The sequence below is a fragment of the Aphelocoma coerulescens genome, chromosome 6 (assembly GCF_041296385.1).
Source record: "Aphelocoma coerulescens isolate FSJ_1873_10779 chromosome 6, UR_Acoe_1.0, whole genome shotgun sequence".
Classification (NCBI taxonomy): domain Eukaryota; kingdom Metazoa; phylum Chordata; class Aves; order Passeriformes; family Corvidae; genus Aphelocoma; species Aphelocoma coerulescens.
This window is the reverse complement of record NC_091020.1, coordinates 13906032-13932617: the sequence shown is the minus strand read 5'-3', so window position 1 is coordinate 13932617 and position 26586 is coordinate 13906032. Positions and strand designations below refer to the sequence as shown.

The window sequence follows — 26586 nt, the reverse complement described above, 5'->3', positions numbered from 1 at the left end:
ACCAAATGTTGTCTGCAAACTGGAATCTAGGTGGAAGACTAGATTTGAAACAACATCCTTTATGAATACTAATTGAAAATTTAATTCATATACAGCATTTCAAGATACAAAAATATGCTACAAACAGCTGAATACAAAAGAGTAGCAGGGAAAGGAAAAGGCTTCACATACTAAGAGCTATGAAATAGGTGAATGATGGTATTTCTGAACTAGCATAAGAACAGAAAAAACCCACTGGCTTTCCACTACATGAACAGATGATACATTCAGAGCACATCCTCTGCTATGCTTCACATCTTTCTGTAAGCACTTACTGCTCCAAAGGCAAAGTTTACTTTTTATTTGGGATAGTTTGGTTTCTTTAAAATACTGCTTAAACTATGTGTCTATAAAACTTACACTGATACTAGTCAACTAAACCAGGACAGCTCTTATGGAACTGGGCATTCAGAGAGCCACACTGGGGACTTTGATCCTGCCAACTACTTCAATGAACTCATTACAGCTGATTGACACGAATCAATAATGAAATATGCTGGAAAAGACCCTGATGCACAATACATTCCAGATGGTGCATTATATTCCAGCTCCTAAATGATCTTGAAATCTGAAGCATACAAAGGAAACCTGCTAAATCATTCAGAAATTCTTAAAGTGTGCCAATGTTGAATGATTTTCACATTGCCTAACCTTAAGCACTCCCTTACTTGCCTCACTAAAAGGCAAATCTCCCTGCTAATCCTACATACACATAGGGACGACTGGTGCAAAACCCACAACTCACATGTTCTGAATCCCCCTCAGCAGAGGGATATCTCTCCCAATTACAAAATTTATATGAAAGAAAAGGCAAAGTAGGCACCTAACCTGAAACTGTAAATAATATGATCTAAATACTCTCCCTTCCCCCTACTCACACGCTCAGTCCTACCACTGTATTACCTACAAGTATGTCCAAAGTATTTAAGCTCCACAGACAGTAAATTTGGCCATCTCTTTCAAAGGTGTAAAGGAATACACACTCTTCATTAATACACTTTGATATATTTACTTAAAAATTCTTTCACTGCAGCTTCTCAAAATACCTTGCTTATCTAAATTAGAGCTATGTTAGGAATCAAAAAAATTCACATTTTTGAATAAGTGAATGATTTCACTAAGGATGATTTATCTAAAATGAAAACCCCTTTGGAAACAGGTGCAAAGCTAAAGTGTTGTAAATATGTTACTCTTAAAATTACTACATTTAAAAAAACACCTCAGTTTTTTGCCTCAGCAGGGGATAAATGTCTCAGGAGGAAATGGGCAAAGTGGGGCTACAAACAAGAAATCAAGATAAAGTGATGTTGGTGGAATTAAGAGATAGGGAAATCCTTTCAACCCTATGAGTGCTTAACTCTTCCTGCAAACTGACATAAAACTTATAAAATCTATGCAGCAGAAAGTGCTAAATGTGCAAACTCTCTCATTATCCCTGTCAGTACTGTTACTTGGATTGCTGTGTCACCATGAGTCAGTCAATTACGCAGTCACTTTCATGAAGGGTATTCATTCCAAATAATTATCTCTACCTCATTTCCCAGAGTTTGTGGTCTTGCAACTTTCTCATCTTGTATTCCTTTTCAATGGATTCTGTGATTCTATTTATTCTCTCAGATAGCCTTCGTCTCCAAGGATTTCAAACTTAAAGTTTTGGGAAACTCTGATACATCACATACAAGTTGACAATGCATCTCTTTAATTCATATAATGCAAGATTAATGAGATTAACTTACAGCTAGTGAAATCAGCAATTTTCTTTCAAGGATAAGCACTTTTTTTACTTACATACCTTCTTTTTAAATTTTATTTCCTGTCATAATATAGAACTGTATGACATTTTCTCTTTCAAAAAGCCTTACTTAGTTTTCCATATATGACAGAAGTGATATGTGATGAAGAGAGTAATCATATGAGGATGTGCAGTGATCTTTTCTGGCTGTTTTACTGCTTTCTTCTCTGGCATACTAAAAACCACTGATACAGTTATGTGACCTTTACTGTGTTTATAAATTTATTGATCTCTTTCCATAAAACAGAAATTCATCAATAATGTTTGTATCTTTGCACTTCTGTATTAAGATGAAAATATTGTAAGACTATTAAAGACCCTCTGGTTTATTTTCTTTTCCATATGAAACATTTAAGATAACCGCTCTCTTCAGTTTTCAGGGACAATGAGTGCCTGTATTTCTGGAGGAATGAATTGCCTAACCATGAGTTTTCATATGTTGTCTAAAGACATGCCATCCACAAAGTATGCCATTTTTAGGAAGTTTTCTCTGAATAAAAAATCACAACATTCACCCTTCATTTTTCCTAATGAGAGAGCATATAACACTTGCACAAGAAACTTCATTTGCCACGTTATGGATGTACTTCAATTAAGGATCCTCTGTTTCATTTTGTATTCCCTCTAACATGTGCCATACCTTTTCTAATGCATTCCTAGCAGTCCAACAAAAATACTGAGTGTCTAAATGTATCTCCCAAATTAGTCACTTCATTGTATTTAAAATTTAGCCACATTGGCTCAAAAAATGCAATGAAAATGTACTGATTTCATTGCTGACAATGACTCATGGCAATCCAGTTCAGTGAAGGAATGGTCTGCATCACCTGTTCAGGTTGCAAGCTGAGATAACAAATCAAATTCACTGTTTGATAAAAGCAGCCTCATGTTACACAGTACTTCCAAAATGGAGCTCTCCACCACTTAGAGTAGAAGATTATATTAATGAATTGAAAACAAAACAGATCTAGTAAGTGCTTTTTCTGAAAAAATCCACATTTCTGCTTAAAATTAACTTCAAAAACAACTTCGGTAACATTCTTCTATGTACACAATGATGCAAGATGAAAAAATTCTCCACCAAAATAAGTAGTTTTATAACAAGCTTTTTAAAGGTACAACTATTGTACTTACCAAGCCAACTTCTGTTTAAATATACTGACACAAACACTGGAGGGACCGTGAAGAAATCTACCACTGAGTTAACTTCTAGCCAAAACCATAGCTTGTCATTGGCTGCTATAAACTGGAAACAAAAAAAAAAAAAAAAGAAAAAAAAAAGAGGGGGAAAAGATGAAAGGAATCAGATTATTCTCATACTGATTGTAGGTATCAGTTCTAAAATACTAAACTCAAAAGTTAGTGTAGTAACTGATGTTTTTAGGTCAGTCCAGATAAAACAATATGTCTCACTGGAAAGAAGTCTGTATTGTGCATTGCTTGATAATCACACAGAAATTAAAATGAAAGGTCGAACTGAAGAGAGAGATCATCTATGTGATCAGATGTAATACCTGCTGAAAATATTTTTCCACATTAATTGACCATGTATCAGTAATATTACAAAAGTGTAGGCAAGTATGAAGTATTTCGAAGTATATCATCTTTGTTCTAGCACACCAAATATGGTGGTAGTAGTTTATCACGTACTTTCTGCTCACAGATTTCTAAATACAGGACAATTTACAAAGTCCCATTATTATCTGTCCAGAATAGATCAGCAGGATGACTCCTACAAGGCATAGTTGAGGACTGTAGCAGCACTTCAATCTTTTGAATTGTACCACGGATGTGGTCATTTCTCTCTCCTGACTACAGAAATCAGTCCAGGGAAACTGGCAAACTTAGATGCCAAGGACATCATAGTTAGAACTTTGCCTGTGTGCTTAAATATGGTCAAATGCTTAAATAAGATCAAATTACTATTCACATTTGATTAACTATTAAAAATTAATTAAAATATTTGCTTTATATAAATATGAAATGTAAATACACAAATAAAGGAAAAAACCTGTATCATGAAGATATTTAACAGAGCAGTTTTACTTATCTAAGTCTTAAAACTTTGACTTACACACTTCAAAACAGTGTTCATATTTTTTGAGTTAAAGATGATACTCATTGTGTTTCTTTCAAAGAAAATCCAACCTCTATTTCAATCACCATATATAACAGCTGTATTCCCTCCCCGCCTCCTGCTACCAGAGACACACTACTTACACGCAGGCCGAAGTAGAGTAGGAAGAACACATTGAAAGCCATGTCGATCTGTAATGTGAAATCTTTGTAGAAATTCTGGCAGGATTCTATTGGGCTATTTGAAAGAAAAGAGAAACGAGAATAAATTTTCAGTATAGGAGTTTCTACTCTGCTGAGAACTGTATGCATTTCATTAAAGACCTTGATTCAGAAATCATGTTTCTGTTTTCCAGTTGTTTACAAGATACAAGCAAGCATTTCAAAAGAATTATTTCATTCATTCAGTTAGTCATTCATACAGTGTTTATATTCACCTGTTCAGGTAATATTTGAGAATTAACATGCAGATACCTTTAGGAGAGGACAAGCAGGAGAATACCTCAGGATAGCTTAACCTCACATTAACCCTTAAAGAACTGACTTCTTTCTAAAGGAGACACACCTATGATACTTTAGGAAGAAACCTAACAAGCACACAGGTACAGTGAAACATTACATGCTTTTAATTCATGTCATAAGATAAAACCTTTAACAAAAAATTAGCTGCTTAGGAATACATTGCCCATTAGCAACCTGGAGTACTTAGTCTTGTAGAATCCCTTGTTTATAACAGGTTGATTGGATTTTTTTTCTTTTTCTCACTTTGGTTTTTTGTTTTTTTTTTTTAATGGGTACTTAATGTACTTTATGTACAGTACTATGAACTGAGTAGAAAAGCAGCATAGCCCACTGGTAAAATTAAATAACAAAATAAATTGAAGAATTTGAAGCAGTACTCTAAGGGTTAATTTCTGCATGCAGGTTAATTAAAATACCCTTGTGTGTGTCAGGCAGCCATTGCAGATTTTAGCTTATTATTTTATGCTCTATTTGACAGTGGGACAGATCCAAAGCTTACTCTATACAAACTGGTACTTTATAAATACACTTTAATCTAAGGAAGGTGGTAACTTCCACAAGTATCATCAGTGATTTATTTGTGAGGTTTCTAAAACAGGTTGTTGAAATCACAGTCCAATGTTGTCATCATAGATCAAAGTGAAAATCATGTCCCAATATATGTTGATGTATATACTATATATACATAATGTCCCACAATATATACATATATATATACACACATATATTGCAAATGATCATGTGTTCATCACAACTGTAATAGAGGGAAACTAGAACATGTAGATCATTTGATCATTTGGAGCCCTAGAAAACATTCTTTTAGAAAAGCAGAAATTTTTTGGCTTTCTAGATCAAATAAATCACTGAACATGAATGTAATACCAGTTAGTATAGCAGTAGTTCTGCAAATAGAATGCTAGACTGCTCAACAAGCAAGATTCTATGCGTTATGAATGTCAGTTACCTAACTTAAGGCATAAAGGAAATTACCTGGACTACCAGGTCATTACACATGCAGCCAAATTTTCCATTCCTTGTATACATTTCAGGTCGAACAAGTTAATTACAGCATGCTCTCTCCTGTCTCTAGATGCATGAATGTATACAGCAAAATTCTCCTTGATGTGCAATGGCTTTGTATTTTAAGAAGCTTCAGTGCTACAGGAAATTTTATTAAAATTGTTTTCCAAAGGCTATTTGAAAAGACATTTAAGTTATGAGACACTTCTGTTATAGATCAAATAAAACTGATTTACAAGAGCAGGCAAAAGGGAAGAGAAGCCAAATGTTAACATATAGGACAGCAGACAGTACCTCATACTTTACAAATAGAGCTTTAGCTACAAAAAAAGTGGATGTAATCTGAGAACCCAACTGGATCATTTTCTGTATGGCACTAATGAGAACAAAGGATCTTGTCAAAATAAGATAGGCTACACACTGAGTCACAATGCACCCTACCAACAGGAAGTACAGAGGAACAGAATCAACAGCCCTGCACCAATTCTTAATTCCAGGTTAGGTTCCCACAAAAGCTGTAGAAACTCACTGAAGCTAATGGAATTGCAGAGGCTTATAACAAGGATAGAGAGCAATTTTTAGTTAAGGTCAGCTAAGGTTGCAGCTAACAGCTGTACTTTTGTGTCACTGTCCTTTTCAAAAACCTGCAAGATCTAACAAATTAGTTAATGAATAATACATCTTCATTTTGCTGGCAAAACACCTAGCACAATGGACCACAATTCTGATTTGGGACTTCTGTTTACCCAACACCAAAACTGCTATTTCTGCCAGTCATATTCTTTGAGCTTCCTTCACTTCAGAGATCATCCCTCTCTTTCAGTGTTTAAGTTATCCATTTCAAAGACAAACACAGCATTCTTTCTTTTTTATTTTAAATGATCATTTTGTCAGAAAGGCATAACACTGAAAAAATTATTAATTTTTTCACAGATGGATTATAAAAGATTTTAAATGTTCCAATCAAATTTTCAGTTTGGATTTTTTTTGCTTTGTTTTCATCAGTAGCTCACATTTGAGCTGACAGAAAAATATGTCCACTAATGTTTACCATTGCACAATTCAGCTTACTGCAGAAAGGAAGCCAATTTGAAACTTGTCCTTACATCAAGTTTCCCAAAACCAGAAGTGCTATACTTCTTAGTAGGGTACCGGGATCTCCAGGACCAGTAATAACACTAACAAAACTCCCTGGTTTATATTAAAATCACATGGCATGTACTACAGGATTTTACCCCTGCAGTGCAGCAAAAGTTTCATTTCTGAAGAAGCCAACAGACTATTAGAAATGTTTTTACTCTCCTTCCATGTAAGCATGGTTTCACACATTTATATCACAAAAAACAGGAGAAACTATGATGACATCAATGAAATAGCATACTAGCAATGACAGGAACGATTTATTATAACTGAATAAAAAATAATGACGGAACTCCAAATGCAGTGGGCTCCTCCCCTAAAAAAGTGGCAGGATCAATAGCCCAACAACTGAAGTGCACACCTGGTAAATGAGTGAGCTAGGGAGGACACCCCACCAGAGCTGCTTTTCTGAACAGAGGAGGACTCATGGGTGATGTGGAGACTGGAGGTTGTCTTGGGCACAGCAATCACAAAATGACAGGTTTTGATTCCCGGAGAAATAACGAGGGGGACCAATGGAACTGCTGTGCTGGACTCCCAGAGGGCAGACTTTGGCCTATTTGTGATGCTGGTTGAGAAAGACCCTTCGGATGCAGTCCTGAAGGGTGAAGGAGTCCAAGAAGGCTGGACATGCTTCAAGAAGGAGTTTTCAGTGTGCTGAAGCAGGCCATTCTCATGTGCCAGAAGACAAGCCAGCAGGGAAGATCATCAGCCTGGATGAATAGAGCTTTGGCTGGAACTCAGGGTGAGAGTGCATCATCCTTGGAAGAAGGGCCAAGCAACTCAGGAAGGCTTCAAGGGTGTTGCGAGGCTATGCAGGGAGAAAATTAGAAAGGCCACAGCCCAACTAGAACCTAATCTGGTTATTGGCATAAAAGACAATAAAAAATGTTTCTAGAAATATATTAGCAACCGAAGGAGAGCTAAGTAGAATCTCCATATTTTATTGGATGTGGGGGAAAACATAGTGACAAAGAATGAGAAGAAAGCTGGGGTACTTAATACCTGCTTTGCCTCGGTCTTTAATAGCAAGACCAGTTTTCTCTGGGTGCCAAGAGTCCTGAGCTGGAAGACAGATGGGGAACAGAATGAAGCCCCCATAATCCAAGGGGAAATGCTCAGTTATATACTACTCTATTTAGACACCAGTCAAGAGGGCTGCATGGAATCCACCCAAAGGTACTGAGCAAACTGGCAGAAGTGCTCACCAAGCCACTTTGCATCATTTATCAGCAGTTCTAGTTAACTAGAGAGACCCCACCTCACTGGAAGTTAGAAAATATGACAGCTATCTACAAGGATCAGAAAGAGGATTCATGCAACTTCAAGCCTGTCAGCCTGACCTTGCTGCTGGGGAAGGTCATACAGCAGAACATCTAAGTGCCATCACAGAGCACATGCAGGACAGCAGGGGATCACGTCCAGCCAGCCTGGGTTTATGTGAGGCAGTGCTGCTTGACCAACCTGATCTCCTGTGACAAGGTAACTTGCTTGGTAGATGATGGAAAGGCTGTGGAGGCTGTCTAGCTAGACTTTAGTCAAGCTTTTGACATCAATTCCCACAGCATTCTACTGGAGAAACTGGCTGCTCATAGCTTGGACTACCTGGGTAAAAGACAGGCTGGATGGCTGAGCCCAAACAGTGCACTAAATGAAGTCAAATCTAGCTAGTGTCTGGTCACTAATGTCACTAAAGTCTCAGATAGTCCTGTTTAATATCTTGATCTGTGATCTGGACAAGGGAACTGAGTGCACCCTCAGTAAGCTCACAGATGACACCAAGTTGGGTGTGAATGTTGATCTGCTAGAGGGTATGAGGGCTCTGCAGAGAGATCTGGATAGGCTGGATCCACAGGCTGAGGTCAATTGTATGATGTTCAACAGGGCCAAATGCCCTGTCCTGCACTTGGGTGACAACAACCCCATGCAGTGCTACAGGCTGGGGGCAGAGCAGCTGTAAAGTTGTTCATTGGAAACAGACCTGAATTTGCTGATCAACAGCCAGCCCACCATGAGCTAGCATGTGCCAAAGTGGCCAAGGAGGCCAATGGCACCCTGGCTTTTAACAGGAATAGTGTGGCCAGCAGGACCAGGGAAGGGATCATCTCTATGTACCTGGCACTGGTCAGGCCACACCTCAAGAGCTGTGTCCAGCTCTGGGCCTCACACTGCAGGAAAGACAGTGAGGGGCTGAGGCAAGTCCAGAGAAGGGCAACAGCTGGTGAAGGGTCTGGAGCACAAGGGGGCTGAGGGTGCTGGGGTTGCTCAGCCTGGAGAAAAGTAGGCTCAGGAAGGACCTTATCACTCTCTACCACTCCCTAGAAGGAAGTTGTAGCAAGGTGGGGGTCGACCTCTTCTCCCAAATATAAGGGACAGGACAAGAGGAAATGGCCTCAAGTTTTGCCAGGAGAAGGTTAGATTGGATATTAGGAAACAATTTTTCACTGAAACATTGTCACGCATTGAAAGAAGCTGCCCAGGGAAGCAGTTGAGTCACCATCCCTAGAGGTATTTAAAAGACGTATAGTTGTGGCACTTAGAGACATGGTTTGGTGGAGAACTTAAAGGTTATTTCTAAGATAAATGAATCTATGATTCTCTCATATTTTTAAGTACTTTGAAAGAGCATCTTTGATTATCTATACAATTTTTACAGCAAATCTAGTAGTTACAAAGCCCAGTTGTACAGTTATAAAAGGCATAAACTGCTTCAATGAGCAAGAGTGACTACAAGAGTGATAACAAAATGATTCCATTTAACTTTACATAGATGGGGCAAAATTTTGACAAGGTGTTCCCAGCATCCTTAAAGCTCTGTTGCAATCAACACCGAAGCCAACACTGTGCATGACACTTTTACCACAGAATGTACCACTTGTCACTTCAATTAAAAAGAATTTACTGCTGTTTAAAGAACTATTTTTGTCACCAGTTTACATCATGTATTTATTATTCTTGCTTATTTCTGGTTGGCTTAAAATGTTTCTAATGCATTGAAATATTTCTACTGGAATTATTTGTCGAGTAGTCATAAAATGAATGGGAGAGGGAAAAAATGCTTTTTAATGTTTTCAGAAATTGTTTCTGTGAGTATATTAATATGAAAGTTCCCACAGGAGCCGTCATATATTTCCAGGATTTTTGAAATTGCAACACAGTTGAAAATATCTTGAGTAGCTTTTACTTTATCATTTCACCTCTTCACAGGAGCTGTAAAGCCCACTGCAAACTTCAGATCAGAGCCTTAGTACGAAGTAACAATTGTGTCACAGTACAGTCACTGCCATTATGACCACACAGAAGCAAGGAAAAGGAGTTGTACGTTCATTCAGACTTTAGACCAGCTTTGCAATCATAGTGATGGCTATCTGAATGGTTTTACATAAAATGTTCCCCACAATAATGGGAAAGCTTTTGTGCACCCAATTCAGCACTTGAAATAACTATACAATATGCAATTTACAGTTCTCATTCTTCCTAGGTATGAAAGTGGATTCTTGTATTTTTGGCACATCATGTCAGTCTGCTCCTAATGGGTTTTTGCGTTTTTTTCGCTTTTATTTTGTGTCATTTTAATGACAAGACATGCAAAGACTAAGATGGATGCCAATTCTTACCTAGGTATGATATTTTTTAAAAAGGGAAAACGTTAATTTTAAGACATATTAATCTAGCTACATTTTGTCAAGTGTTTTGAAGATATGTATGTAAAGCTTTTGTAAACCACCACAGAAGAAATTTACTTCTACCGTAACTTCACGGAAGTACTAATGAGAATATCTTACCATGGCTGCTACAACTTTGGAACTTTAAGAAGCTATTGAAACTTCTAGAAACTCAGAGAATTTTCCTAATTTACAATTTTAATTTTTGCAAATCAGCTTTCTGAATGGTAGAGGAAAAGCCAAATCTATTACTGAAAATAGATAAAAATATACTTTAATTCTGAAACATAGATTTAGAAGAAACAAAGATTTTAGTTATAGGCTAGCTGTGTTGAAATTACTTAGAATAGGGAGGAATTTGGGCCCAGCTAGAGTTAATTAAAATAGTTAAGAGAGCTGGACCCAAAATGGGTTTTAAGATGTTAGTAACTGATTACCAAATAACTGATGATCTGTCATTTGTATGTTTGCTCAGCTGTGCTTAGAACGAGGAATAGAAACATTGATAAGTTGGTGTAGGGAACAAGGACAATTACCAATTTCCTCCCTTGGTGGGAACCCATTCAAAAGTCACACAAAAGGAAACTTAGAGGTCACTAAAGTAATTAGGATTGTTAAAGTTCAGAGAGGCAAAAAGGTCAAAATGAGGAAGATGAGTTACTTCATCTTTTTAAGACCACTGACCCAATTTGAGACCACCAACTCCATTCAGGACACACACTACGCATGCTTAATGACATTTAAGCTCATTTCCATACGAAGTGGAGAATGGGAGGTGTTAATGTTATGAATATGCATTTGTATTTTGGATATTCATCATTTTTGTAAATAAAAAGCTTTGTGTTTGCTTGGATCGGGGCCCTGTGTCTTAGGGAGCCATCCCACGCAGTGCCTGGCGCCAAATAAAACATACACTTTCTAACTCTGAACTGTCAGAGAGTTTTTGTCTGTCTCAGTTGGATATCGATATTAGATCGATATTCATATTTTGGTAAATCAATTCTTAGTATTAATGAAATAAAATATAAAACTTAAAAGATTGATCACATGAAAAATAGGTAGGTCTTATTTCCTGTATTCATGACAGTTTTCAAACTGCACAACAGTACATTACATTAAAAAAACAGTAAAATAATGCAGTTTCTATCAGAAGGAATGTCCACTGATGAGAGTACATTTTAAAATTAAATTATAGTTATGTACAGAAATAACAGTTGATGCTGCTAAAGCATAAATAATACAAACATATAAATATTTGAGAGAAACTACCCAATACTTAGAAGTTCATTGGTATTGCATCATTTGAAGACATTCCACTCACTTTCCGCTTTCAAACTGCATTTCAATGCAATTAATACGTATTCATTTGGGCATGTAAATTTTCTTTGTTCAAAAGAACAGTGCTACAGTGGTTTGGTGGGGTTTTTTTCCAAACTATTTTGTTTTACTGGAAGCTCCTCTGTAATGTTGAATTCCCTCAAATTTACTTCTAGAGCAAACCAAATTTTATGAAGTCTAGAGTAAAAAAATAAATTTGATATGACAGTGTCTTTTTACACTCCTTTAATACATATTCTGTACAGCAAAAGAGAAAATTAAGGTGTTATGGTTTTAACTGTGTATCAGTGACGTACAAAAGTAAAACTATAGAAAAGCCACATGTACCATTTAGTAAAAGCAACTTTCATTCAATGCAGAAGAGTTTGCTCCTTTAACTACAGTTTAGTCACACAGGTCAGAAGGGAATAAGCAGTTAAAATCTTCTTCACTGAAACAGGCATGAACATCTAGCAAAATTATTGACACAGATGTCTATCAAATATATTCCTTGGGGAACAAATACCATAATTAACACAAATCACCAAAACTAATTTAGAATCAAAGATATCAAACATATTAAAAAGGACAGAGAGCTTGACATACTTTTTCTTACTTCAAGTGGCTTTCATTTATTAACCCAGTGAGTCCTACAGTAAGAAAAAAAAATATTTTCTCAAAGTATCTATAATCTTCTAAATGCAAGATGCTTTGGTAAATGCCTCTCAGTTTAGAAAGCCTTTCTTTGAGTCATAGCACTAATAAAGTTTTTGATGGCAAGTATCTTCTAAATTACTTCACTCCCCCTTGACATGATGTGGTGCACCACTGGGAAACTTTTGCTGCCAGCATTTTCAGTTAGTGCTGCAGGAAATGCAGGCAGAGTGAAGTTGGTTTCCTTGCCAATAAGGAAGGGCAGCCAGCTGGATCACTGGAACAAGGCATTAGTGACAACAAGGTGAAGACCCATTTTGCCCGCAGGAGAAGTGCCATATAATCTGCTGTCACAGCCCTAAGACTTGGGTCCATAAAACTCTATAGGATCATTACATCACTACTTAGAGAGATTTTTCTGAGGTTTTGTGCACCTGGAGTGAGTGAAGGAGATGAACGTGGAACAAACCCTTTCTCACCGAATTTTGTAGATAGTTATGGCCTGATAGCTGAGGATAATGTTGTCACCATTTCTTGTGTCTTCTTACATTATTCACATTTAAATCCTATTTGACTACTCAACCTCCTACATGTAAATTCTTAGCTAACTGTTTCTCCTACACACACACACACACACACACACACAGAGCTTTCTGCTCCCAAATTGTTTCAGTGTCAAATCCTGGAGCTTCTTGGGGCCTTGCCAAGTACTTTTAATTCTCAATTCTGACTCTCCTTTGTTGAATGGATTAAACCATATTTGTCTTTCCACTCACAAAAAACTCCTCAACTTCAGCATGTGATGAATTTATTTTGGATTACTTTGTTTTACTGTCTTTGTTTCCATCTCCATTTCTGCAGTCATGGAGTGGTCTTCCTTCGTCACTTTGATATGCACCTCTTACATTCCTTCTGAAAATGCTTTGACTTGGGCTTTACACACTTTGAATGACAGCAACAATCAGAATCCTCTTTGTTCAATTTTAAAATAAATAAAATATAAACCTGATCTAAATAAAAAAAACCCTGTCAAATAAAGTGAAATAAAGCTATCTTCCAAGATTTCTTAAACTGCTGCTTAACTTACACCTTGTAATTGGCAAGTACCCTGCTTTTCAGAAAAAAAACCCCAAGAACACTTCAAATATCTGTCCTTACTTCCCTTTCCTAATTTTTATTACAACACCTTCTGTTATTCTTTAAAGTCTGACAGATCACAAGCTGGCATTAGAATATTACCCTTCGATTTCTAACCTAATTAAACAAATGCATTATGACTCATCTGTTCTGCAAATGCTTTCTACAACTAAGCCCTTCTATGTAATCTCCCTGCCACACTGGGGAATCTTGACAAGCTTTTAGACTAATTTGGGGTAAAATAAACAGGTTTCCTTACCATCCATCAAAAAAATTCCAATACCAGAAGAAAAAAGCAAGAACAAACCCAGATCAATCTGAATTAAATTGGTACATCTGTGTCTTTTAGTAAAGATTTTTCTCAGAATGAGAGGTTTTTTTTTCCTTTGGATTCTTTTACTTCTCTGCATCATGTTATAAAGAATGGGGCTTAAAAGTTTATGTTGTTATTTTCCCCTTTGACTACATATTTATATTTAAAGATATATTTAAATGCTGTGATTTGGCAATTTTTAATGCAAAATTTAGTTTAGAAACTAATCTGGAGATGGATTTCCAGTGTGAAAGAAAGTCCTCATTTTAATTTCTGTCACATTCACATATAAAATTAGGAGGCAAATTTAGTTGGTACCATTGCAGAACAAAGTTATGCTTTCCTGATGCCCATCTAATGCTACTGACTTTTACAGAGCTATTTGCAATTGGCAACAGACCAAGTGACAGAGTCAAGTAACATTGCTAGTAACTATTTTACCTAAATGAACTAATATAACTTTGTAAAGTTCACTATAATGTGTCAGTTTTCATCTTTCTCAAGTTTTCCAATAATTTTAAGTACATCATGCTTCTTCACAGACTCCCTAGTAAAATATAAGACAATGTACTACAGCACTCAAGCAAAATTAAATTATCTTCCTCAGCCCAAACACAAAATTGTTTATGATAACAATAAACTTTTGCTGATAATTTTGTATTGAATTATTGGAAATACAGAAAAAATATGCATTAAAATTGCTCACTCTGAAAAAAAAACATAGTAAGTTCCTCAGGACGTGTGTATATTCACTCCTGTCTGCAGCATGTGCCTTTTCTAATTTTACAACCAAAAGTCAAAGGAAGGTCCCTGAAGAACAGCTGAACACCCAGGAACTCAGTGCTAAAACAGGCGCAAGTGAATGGCCCAGAATCCTTTTCCACAACTTCCGAGTTCTTGCAGCAGCATGTAAAAAGAGAGCAGGAGCTTTCCTGCAAAATACACCAGTAAGATTTTCATCCTAAAATAACCTAATTTGAAAAGGTTTGCTGAGAACCACATAGATAAGCAGAAAGAGCTTATTATTTTGTGTTATATTTCTTAATTGCTCATCATGAGTTAAGAACACTGGCAACTAAAAATAGCATGACATTACCTTGACAAGACACTCTCCCTGATGACAAATCAGTTCTAGGAAAATGAAAGAGCAACAATGCCTGGGACCACATTTTTAATTAAATACAATGGATTTAATTTTAATAAAAAGGATTTTGTGTGAGACTACTAACATTCTAAAGAGAAAAATACGAGTATACTGTTTCAACTAGCCTACTTTTTGGACAAATTTTAGTAAGCCACTTTAGTTTTATCCCTTATACTGATTGCATTACAGAACGATTTGGTTTAACTGCATACTTTATTTACTAAAGCTGACAATCTTGCATGTCTTCTTCATAATGCTACCTTTTTATTACTTCTTGTCTAATTATTACTTAATATTTTTAAACAAAGTCTATCTAGGAGTAATATGTTGTTGTAGCTGCTTACCCCAGAAAAAAGAAAATAATTGCTTACATGAAAATGCTAGCAAGTCATATGAATACTAATCCCTTTTCCATGTTGACATTGAATTAATAAATGGAAATTACTAAAGTTAGTGAGAAGTGTATCAGCAGCATAAAACTTTTTTCAATTACAACATATAGACAAACACTGAAGTAGATTCTTTGGGGAGATTAATGCCTTTTCCTGGTCTTAAAGTAAAGAATCAAACATGGTTAGAAGGGAAAAAGGGATTTTACCTTGGTATTTATTTTAAGGATCCTTAGGTGCACACGTCCAGGTTGAATGCACCAAAATGCACACCACAATGCACCCCCAAAAGATCTGGTATAACATAATAGGTCTTACTAATTAGCATATCTATGCAAAATTCCCCAGTGAGATGCCTGAATGAGCCCTCCCCCCCAAGGAACCTTCCCTTGGATGGTTCTATCTTAGTTTACAGAATGTGTTCTGGAGAGGACCTTGGGGTCTGGGGCACACTAACCCCTACCTACAAAGCTTCTAAAATGTTTCATCTCTCAGCTGAACAAACAAGTCTAAGAATGGAGGCAAAAAGCACTAAGAATACAGAAGCTGTAAAAAGGTATAACAAGGGTATAAAAGAAAAGGCAAAAAAATCATCATGGCATCAAGATGGTTAATCTAAGCTTTTTAAAACAGTAAACACTTTCCAGCTTGGGTCATATGGACCACCTACAGTCCTTGCACTTGCATGAATCAACAGAATGATCTGTATATGAGGTATTTCTAAAATCTCCTCCTCTTGTAGAAGAGGGCCTACAAACCATTGAACTCTTAGATAAAAGTGTCTGTTTGAATAAATTTATCTGTAGCTACTCTTACCTTGCAGCAAAAGGAAGAGTGAGTGAATTCCTGAAATTCCTTGCTCTATTTGATGTGATTCTGGTTTGCAGCTGGCATCTCTTAAAATTACTCAACAGACCTTTTCACATTTGCTATCCACTTTCCTCAAAGTCAGTTTTTAACAGCCCACCATCATCATGCATTTCCAGCTCCAACTACTCCTCCATCTCAGTGCCTTTTATTATTCTATTCTGTTGGTACTGTCACCCAACTTTTAAAATTCCCCTTCATCTGACTGAATCTTTTGAAAAAATATACACAATGAACAAAAATTAGAATGTTCTCCATCTATCCTTTTTGACTGTAAAGTAAAATTATTTTTTCTTTTATATATCAGCAAAGAACTGAGCTCTAATGTTCTGCTTGATATGCACAACAGATTCCTACAGATGATTTTGAATATACTTTCCATACATTTCTTGCTAGCATACATACTGTAACCTTAAAAAAACTAATGCTGTCCTATGAAATTTAGTCTAATTTCAACCATTCAAATTGAAAATGACAAGAGTACCACATAAACTGGAGTGTAAAAATACTTACAGTTCATTCATCTGTCTGTCTTTTCTGGAATTCCCTCCTGTGATAGTTTGATGAAAAATATCTGTCTACTCCCTCGTTTTATTGAGTAGTAATAAACTTGAACCTAAGGTATATTATTTGACTTTAACAACAGTGAATAATGTAAATGAGCAATGGAAGTCACAAGTATTGTAAAGTGATAGAAAGTTGACATTACATTACTGGATCAGGTTCTTTGGTCAGGCTATCTAATTGCATGACCCAAATCTATCAATAACCCTAAAAAACTAATCACGTGTTAATAGTAATTCCTAAAGCAATCTTAATACATAGTTACACCAGGCAGGATATATTTTTTCCTATTTCAAATGAAGGCATAACACAAACCATGTACATTTCTTAAAAAATCTACATAAAACTAGAAGATATATTAGTCCCAAACAAATTTGCATAATTTCAGACTCTCCCTCCTGTTCCTCATGAGGACCTCTTAGCCTTACCTACCCCATCAGTAGAAGGGTTCATTAAAGCACTTTTAATTAATACCCAAGGTACATTTAGAGTACCTCAAGTCATGCAATTCAGCTGCTCCCCTTCCAAACTATGAGATGTGCAATATATCCTTGTAACCTGTCACAAGGAGCCTGTATTTGTATACTTGTTACACTTTACTAGCAATACTGAACAGGTGACTTGAAGAGAAAAACCTTTCAACTACCAAGAGTAACCATTTAAGATCTTTGATTATATCCTGAGCATCACAGCATAGCTGTTTAAGTCCTCTGCCTTGAACCAACTCTGGGCATAATCGAGGCCACATTCACTCCCAGCATACATCAACCAGTTTCCCTTTTTTTTAACCTAGACCCCTGAAGAGTCTTTATTGCGTGTACATTTTTCAAGTGAAACATGTTACACAGTTCCTCTAGCCATAAACTCTCCTGCTGTGGTTTAATTTCCACAACTACATAACTGCAATCTAGTAAATTTTCCTTCCTAGAAAAGCTTGTGTCTCAGCTGTTGCAGCTGTGGGACCTGATTATTTACCACCACTGTCTTAAGTGCAAATTACCATATTCTTAAGGCAAAATGCTGACTCTATGAGAGGCTCACTGAATAGCCACATTTACTTTGCAAAAGAATAGGAAAGTTTAAACAAAAAAGAAATTAAGAAAATACTTAAACTTTTCAGACAAAATTAGCTTGAAGCCTGAGTGGCAGTCTCACCCAGTGGTTTTTCTAAATGGGACAGGCAAGGCCCTTTTCAGGCAGATTAATGGCACTATGCCTTTCTTTTTCTGCAGTAACTTTATCTCCATTAACAAATGGAGTAAGAAATTGCCTGCAGCTGTAGCTGTTGCTCAAATCAATTATCAGAAGCCTGATATAAAAGTACTTTACATCAATATAATAAGAGGATTATAATAATGTTAAAAAATTAATATATAGTGGCCTTTTTTTTCCCCTAACACCTCTCAAAATGGTTTGCACTGTAACATCCATCACCTTTTATCCTGGCTGCTGTGCAAGAGAGAATGGGTGTGTAGCTAAGCTCACACACTGAGCTACTGGAAAGTCAAAAGGACTGGTATAATTATCCCATTTGTACTGACAGCAGGAAGAACTTCATGTTACTGTACAGATATATGTCTGACCTGGTTTAGAGTACTAAAAGAATTTTCCTTCATTTTAAGGGGGGGAAAAGGTAACTGCCATTATATTCACTCTAGGAATAATATAAGAAAATAAAGGCCTAAGTAAGTAATCCTAAATAATACGCATTGTTAGGGAAGCACAGTATCAGTACGAGGGTGGCATGACAACAGTTGTAGAAATTACTTCCCTTTTGTACTACTTTGAATATATATTGTACGTTTGCATTAAGTCACCTGATTAAAAGTACACACTAAGCATATTATTTTCACTTTATATATACACCTGTTTTCTATCACCATTTTTCAAATATCATAACATTCTACATTATAGGCCCTCAGAGTTAAATGTATGGGATCAAAAGTACCTATTCATCAAGATGAATATTAATTTGAAATCTGTGCGTTAATTTTGACACCAAAGAGTGCACGCAGTGTAACTTCTGAGCATACACTAAACGCGTGCACTGACCAACAGCACAAGAAAATTTTGTTCATGCACAATGTTTCAGGTCGCTTCCCAGATTTCTGTTTTATCATTTTATCAGGAAAAAACAGGATTAGCATTCAATCACATCTTATACCGTGCTGATGAAAGGTTTATTTGAATACATTTAAGAACATATGAACACCAGGTTGCTTAGAATGGTCACCATGTCATTTGTAAAGGAAATTTCAAGCAGGGTTACAATTCTTCATATGGAATGTCACCGTGTATTTTGTAAATCAATACATTTTAAATTATTTTACATGTTATTTATCATTCAAAATCCCCAAAACCTGTTGCAGTTAAAATGCTTCCCAAATTCTGAATTTCAATAAATGATAATTTACAGTCTTACCTCTTTTCACTGTCACCTGCTGCTGAAGCTGACAGCAGGGAAACGTCTGTCTTTCTGATACTACTGGCACCACTCAGTCCTTGACACAACAGGCTAGTTAGTACATCCTTTCCTCCCCACATCTTGACCACACCGAAATTGTGCACTTAGTCAATAGACTACTGTAATACGCTGGAAATTTTAAATACATAGACCTGATATATATTATGTCCTATTCAATCTATAATAGCTTAACTGAAGTTAGTGAGAAGCGTAATTTGCATTTGCTCAGACTTTCTAATGTTATGGTTTTGTCCTTGTTTTTAATTCCATTTCATGCAATTAATGCTCTAGACTGCATTCAGTGTATACATCATTATGGTAAGCACATTGGCATGCACAGGCAATATAAGAATAGATTATAATTAATCCCATAGACAACCAAAAAAAGGTGAGGTTGCATCATGCAATGAAACCAGCTTGCCCTGGGCTGCCATGCAGAAAAAAACCTACATCAATGAGTCTGCTGTACGGCTCCTAGGTAAGAGTTGACATGAAAGAGGTGAGTTATTTCAGCAATGAAGTCACAGGCTGAGAATGTTTATACTACTGTAAACAAAATACTGTACATAGCACCAGTATTACTCAGGGATGGGGGAGAAGATGCTTGGAAAGGAAGACAAAAAGGATGAGAAAGAAGAAGAGGGAGGAGGAATTATAAATTACAGTAACCAGTCTGAAATCCAATCAGTTCTTTTAAATAAGCATTTTGTTATTTCATTCAAAATAATTTCACTTGAGCTTTCAAAGCAAACCTGAATTTTCAGTGTATTTTGAAGAAAAAAAAAATGAGATAATGAGATACAGAGAAACTTCAAAAATGTCCAGCATGTTCAGTAACTGATGAATAACTAAAGATCATAAACACACAGATATGCAGAGGTGAATTTTTCAATGCAGTGCACAGGATCCAAAAAAACACAAGTTTCACTGATTTGAATGCATAATCAACCAAACTAAATGAATATGGACAGTGTAAGGGATGCATTGATATGAGCAATTAATTTGGCCACCTTCTGCTGCTTTTCTAGTAAAAGACATCTCTGCTGAATAAAGCAGGATTTTTTCAGAACTTTTGTTGAAGTGCCTTTACCTTACTCACCTTCTCAGCTGCACTGAACATAACAACGTGACTGGAATTAGAGAGTGACCACTTAGCCTGTTCTAAGCCACGTACATTAGGCACAGTACTGCACAGCCTGATTCCAGAGAGTTCAGAAAGACATAACTGACCAGGTAATTTATTTTAATGCAACATTCACTTAAAAATGCTACCCTGGGATGATAAAAGCACGATTTTGTAACATCATAACATATTATTATGTGTGTCCCATTACAAAAGGATTTGTTCCATGTTTATCAATAGGCATATTGCTTTCAAGCAATTTTTCTTAATTACCTTTAAATGTGTATTATTGGTCTATTTTTTGCACAGTTTCCAAATATATAAGCTAGTTATGCAGGGCAGCAATTCACAGAATGCCAAAAAACAGTTTTACCAAGAAAACTAAATTTCACTTACTGTATAACATTTTTAATAGAATCTATTGTTCCATTTGCAGTACAATCACTTCTGGTATCTTTGTTTTTATACACTAGTAGTTTTGTGAAATATTAATCTTTTTAGTTAGTAAATTGTCACATAAATTTAGATCAAAATAAAATCAAATAATTCACAGTAGAAGTAACTTTCTCCTGAAATTTCTCAGAATATTTGCTGAGAAACCTGTCAACATCTTTTGAATTTGACAGGTAAAAAAAAAAAATTCAAAATTGTATATTCAAGATATAAAACCTACAATTGTACTATCTTATATAGTGAAATTCACATTCTTCTTCCAGACAAACACTTCTAACATTTTCACAGGGACAGAACTTTCAGTGAAGACTCATACCACTTTTGGCCACTGTGTCCTGTTTAATGAGGCTAGTAGAATGTTTCATTAATTACATATTAAACGTGTCAATATTTTCTTGGGTGTACAGGTATGCACTTACAATCTGCTGCACAGTGCATGCAAATGTTATCACCTGAGAAGGTTACAGAGTCAAGAATAATTAAAGCATTGCTGGCAAAGCCAGAAACCTAGTAAATTGCTTAAGGCAAGCAGATGAGGAGCCCAAAAATTTAGGAGTTGAACTCACAGACTTCCAAAGTGTACCATTCAAATAGCTACTGTACAGTCAGTAATAGGAATTCTGGCATACACAGTATGTACTATAACATATATGTATGTATCACAACACAAATTATTCATATTATATATGTACACTTTCCCATCGTTGTGGAAAATAAAAATCTTTCTTATCTTACTTGAAAAGCATTGACTTAGCAAAAGATGAAAAGCATTCTTTAAATTTACTCTAAATAAAAATAATATACCAGTAATCTTTCATTTGGGTATGATAGAAAAGTCCTCAAGATCTACACAGAACACAGAGCTGGTCTTAGTTCTACAATCTCAACACTCTGAATATGACAATGTAAAAACAAAAGGAGAAGAATCATATCCTTGGTATCTGCTACTAAAGCAGCAGAGCATGACAAAAGCTATGACTGTAAGGATCTCCGAAGATCAGGTTAAATCACAGTTTACCATACATCTAACTCAACAGTTTATTGTCCTGCAGTGATTTTTTGCTATAAAACCAGCTAGTCTTCAGAGATTCAGCTATTAGGTTTAAGCAGAGATTCAGTCATCTGTTTTCAGATTGTTGCTAGGAACCAACCTCATGTTAGAAAAGTTTCCCTGTTTCAGCTGGAGAGAAGCTATCAAACTCATTTATTTCCTTAGAATCTAAAATAGCAGGAGTTCCTCTCTTTTGGTATAGCCAAAAGCCGTAACAAACTACATAGTTCACACAAGTCTGTTGCAAAAAATTATAAAGCCTAATCATTATGAAGGATACTGTACTATTTAGAATAAATGACCAGAACTATCAAATCTAACTAAATTTCTGGGATATTTAGCCCTGGAGTTAATTCCTTCCAACACCTGAATAGAAAACTCCTTTAAATAAATCAACTACTGGCAAAGTTTAGTTTGGCAAAACAAGGAATCCAACTCTAGTTTTCTGTTTTGGGGACTTGGTTTCACTTAACCAGGTAAATGAGTTAATAAGTTTAAGATTTCTGAATTACTTCACTGAAGATGGCCATAAACAAGTCCCTGGAACAACAGGGTGATTGGATTCATGTCCATGAACCTCTGGCGATTTGAACAATTACATTGCCACTGCATTTTAGCTACAAAACCAAATGCATTGAAGTTTCAAATTTTCCCTAGGCAACAAAGCTTATTCAACTCACATCAGACATTCATGTTTACGACAGAGAGCTGGGTTAGAGAAAAAGCTTTCTTTCCCATGAACTAAGAGTGCCTTGAGAAAAGCCTTGAGATATTGTGCTAAAAGAGCTCTCAGTGCATGTACTTGGTCATCCTTTCACATCCAGGGCAGAATAACACCAGCCTGTCCTGATTACTGTAGCTGTTTATTCCACTTCTGTCCCCACCTCAAGCAAGGCCATTACTTTTTCTTTCCAGAATTCACACACTTCCCAGCCAGTCTCTTTCATGTAAAGAAAAACAAAACAAAACAAAAACCACACGCCACCATCTCCCTAATGCTCTAATTCTTCCTATAAACACCATTTAAGGACCACATGACAGTCTGCCTCTGTCTGCCCAGGATTTTCTCTCTAATGTAATTCTATACTTGCAGCAGTTTCCATGTAAGTGAATTAGCTCAACAAATATTACCAGCTGCTATGTTAAAGCACAGGCATAAATCTCTGGCTTTGCAGAATGTGTTTGGGATAAGGTGCACAACCACTGCACATGTGTTGGCGTCAAAATTTATGAAACATGTTACAGAAAAAAAATAGAAGATGAAAAGTTTTCCCAAAGTAAACATTGCAAAACGGAATTTAAAAAATAAGTTAAATCATTTAACATCCTCTGGAAGAACCATATCTGCACAAACACTTGGCAAGGGTAGAGCACTGATATAACCAGGAAGCTTTGAGAAACTAAAGGGAAAAGAAGGACAAGAGATATCAGAATCCAATGGCTTAGCATCCAAATCTGAGCCAAGCCAAGGGCTCAGAGAACCTCAGAATAAAGGTAAGAATTGTAAGCTATAACTTATTCACACTTAGTTTCTACTAGAACATGGTTTAGCAGGATTCTATGTTGCTCACTGAAAATACTGCAAAGAGTGTTACTAAAATACTCAAAACACCTTTAATCACAAAGGGCTTGTCTATACAGAAACAAGAAGGAACTATGTGAAGTACACTGGAGAACTAGGAAGAGCAGTGTCCCAGGACTTCTGTGAAAAGCAAGTTTGGATAATGCAGTAAGGATTGAAATGTAGACTTAATAATCTATCTCTGATGAGGACTGTAAAGAACATGTTTCTATTCAGTAACTGCTTATTAGTAATTGCTCACTGCAATGATCATTAGCCAGTAAATAAACTAGTATGATAGAAGATATGCCAAGATTTTGCTTTATGGAACAGTTGAATTCTTAAGTATTCTTAATAATGTTAGATGAAATCACAGACTTAAGTTACAAACCATGTATGACAAACTTATGCACAGTATTACTGATTAGCATGTCTGCACCCACACCATCTTATCACTATTGCAAAGTCCTGGACATACTGGTCTACACGTAAAGCAAGCATCTTTAGGAACACCTGTGTGGGTAGATGTGTTTTCTTTATGAGCCTGCACAAGGATGTTTTTCTAACAAAGGTGTCATACTGACAGGCCAAACTTTGTTACATGCAGCATCATCAACCCAGCAGTACTGTAAATCTTGATGCACACTGAACAAAGGTAACTGGACCAGTCTTAGGAATTCTTGGCAGGCTTCTCTTCATTCTTGTTGCTCATTCAGATGGAACACAGCCTGCTAGGCCAAATATTCTGTAGTTCATTCAACCTCTTCTAGTAGCTTGCCAAGGCCTTAAGATGGATTATACTCATCATACACAATGGCACTCAGAATCAGAGGTTATAAATTATTGCAACTTCACTGACAGACATGCTTTTACACAAAGTCTGATGGTGAATTACGGCCTTATGAAATAGAAGTTGAAAGACATGTTCCTGACTGGTTATAACACTACTTCAGTTCCATACCAGTAAATACATATACATATGGAACAACCTCTGTGCTTCCATAAGTATCAAAGTTTGCAGTTTCATGTATTTTGAAAAACTATACAAGCTCTATTCAAGAAGTATTTTTGTTTCATATGTATATTTCTTCCCTTTCCCAAAATGTGTTATTATTAATATAGTTATGGACAAAAAAAAGTTTTAAGTCTCTTAAACTCCCTCCTCTGACCAATTTTTGAGAAAAATTGTCAGCATTACTCTTCTGTATGTGCATCAAAGACCACTGCAGTGAAAAGTGTTTAAGAATGTAATACTATGTAAATGTGTAACTGAAGTGTCATAGGTAATTAAATACAAGCACAGCTAAAATAATCTGTGAACTTGCAAAGTATGGAAAGGAATAATTTTCCTTTGGTAAAGACTGGCCATATGCCATAATTGGTTAGGTCTTTCTCTCTTACAAATTACACGAGCAGTTATAATGAGCAGCAGAATTTTATTATGTCAAGGTGTATATTGTACAGTAATTAAGAATCAAAATATTTGGGGGTTTTCATACAAATGTGTAACACTACTTTGATTTTGGATGAACAGCAAAGACTAAACACTTCATAAGAAATAAATTACTGTACTCTTTTTTTAGTGCAAAAAGATCTCTGTCTTTAGGATCTGTGTATTTAAAAATCTAATCCTTTTTTGCCCAGTCATTTATTTTGAGTGTACAGGGACAGATATAAAGTTTAAGAGAAAAAAAATCAAAGACTTAAAGCCAACATAGTTGTGAGGTGAATGAAATAGGGGAATACTTACTCTACTTAAAATGTTTCAATGTTTTTTTCCATTAACTACAGTTCAAGTTCATGATGTTCCTATAAATTACATTACAGAAATATACATCACCCTAAGTGATTGCTATACATTGCTCTAAGTCCTGCATTGCCTTCTAACCTATTGTAAGAAATCACAGGACATTTACAACATGTACTAATGGACTACCTTTTTTGATATTATGTTACTATAACATTAGTAATAGTTATTAGAGTAGTTATATATATATATATAGTAATTAGAGATTAATAATCTACTGGATTGACAATTTTCATGGCCAGTATTTTCTGAGAGATTTCTCTTATTTTCTTCAATCCACTTGACAAAGTTCAAATCTGTAGAGCAGAAGGTACACACTGCAACTCAATTTTCCTCATTTCTACTTTTTTCCTTGTGACAAGATAGATGACAGTGTCAGAAAGGTGGCATGATAGTCTGATGCAGTTTTTATTCATAAGTACACTCCAGCTAGATTGACTTGTATGGAAATTTTCACATGTGTTAATAAGATCATAAATATATGGATATTAGTATTTCTGAAAACAGAAATGTATTAATAATAAATACCTCATGCATCAGGAGAGGAGACACATATGAAAAATAAAAAGCCTGCATGGATTAAAATGGACATTTGCTTATCTGAAGTACATATTGAAGTAAATTTGAACTACATTACAACACAGACAAGTTTAGTCCAAATAAGACTGAAGCTGTTCTCTGCATTTTCTCATTCTATGTCAGAAATAATACAACTAAATACAAATATTAATTGTGTGATCTAAGGAAAAGGGTTATCTTTTTCATTTGTTACCTACAGTTCAGATCAACTGCTCTTTTCTGTACTGAGGTATGGATGAAATTCTAGACGTAATATGTCATTATATGCAGGGGGCATTTTCTGTTCACGTTAGAAACATGTTATCTGTGAGAGTATGACTAGCACTTTAATAGTAGAATAGAACTCATTCTATTTTAGTTCTTGATTCCATACGCCTTTTGTAGGCTTATGGAATAAAGAACACAACAAATTGTAGTGTTTTCATTAAGAATTAAACCTGAGCTTACAGGCAAATAATACCCAGATGGTATCAAGACTTAAAGATTTAGGAAGCCATTTAATCACTTGTCTTGCCATAAGAAAATCATGTCTAATATTTTATTTTCAGAACTTTGAAAGTACCAATAAAGTTGGTATATTCTTCCTTCTTCAACAAGGCTAAAATTTTTATTGTTGCAACCATCTGTTAAGTTTTAAAGAAAGACAGACTGACTGGGTTTTATATCTGCTAACTGATTTGACAACAGTGGTTCTAGGAAACAGTATTCAATAAAATTTCAGAAAGGAAAAACAGAAGTTAAGAAGGCAATCACTGAACTATGGCAGGATGTGGCAGCAGTTTGCTGCCATCCTCATGCTGTCTTTATCTAGGAATGGCTGATCTTCAGTATGAACTGTATACCTGAAAACTGACTCCAGCTTTTACCCAGTTGCCAATTTCTTGGAAGCTTAATATTCCAAAGAAAATC

The 26586-nt window shown here is 35.8% G+C and overlaps 1 protein-coding gene across 12 annotated transcripts in view; it reads right to left on the bottom strand.

The window, feature by feature from the left end:
- KCNMA1 (potassium calcium-activated channel subfamily M alpha 1) overlaps positions 1-26586 on the bottom strand; it is a 447551-nt gene that overhangs the window by 177066 nt on the left and 243899 nt on the right. For all 12 annotated transcript variants that reach the window (XM_069019298.1, XM_069019294.1, XM_069019295.1 and 9 more), the window contains 2 exons: positions 4052-4145; positions 2966-3077 (listed from right to left, as the gene is read on the bottom strand). In XM_069019298.1, the coding sequence (XP_068875399.1) occupies positions 2966-3077; positions 4052-4145 (206 nt within the window). The remainder of the gene's footprint in view (positions 1-2965; positions 3078-4051; positions 4146-26586) is intronic.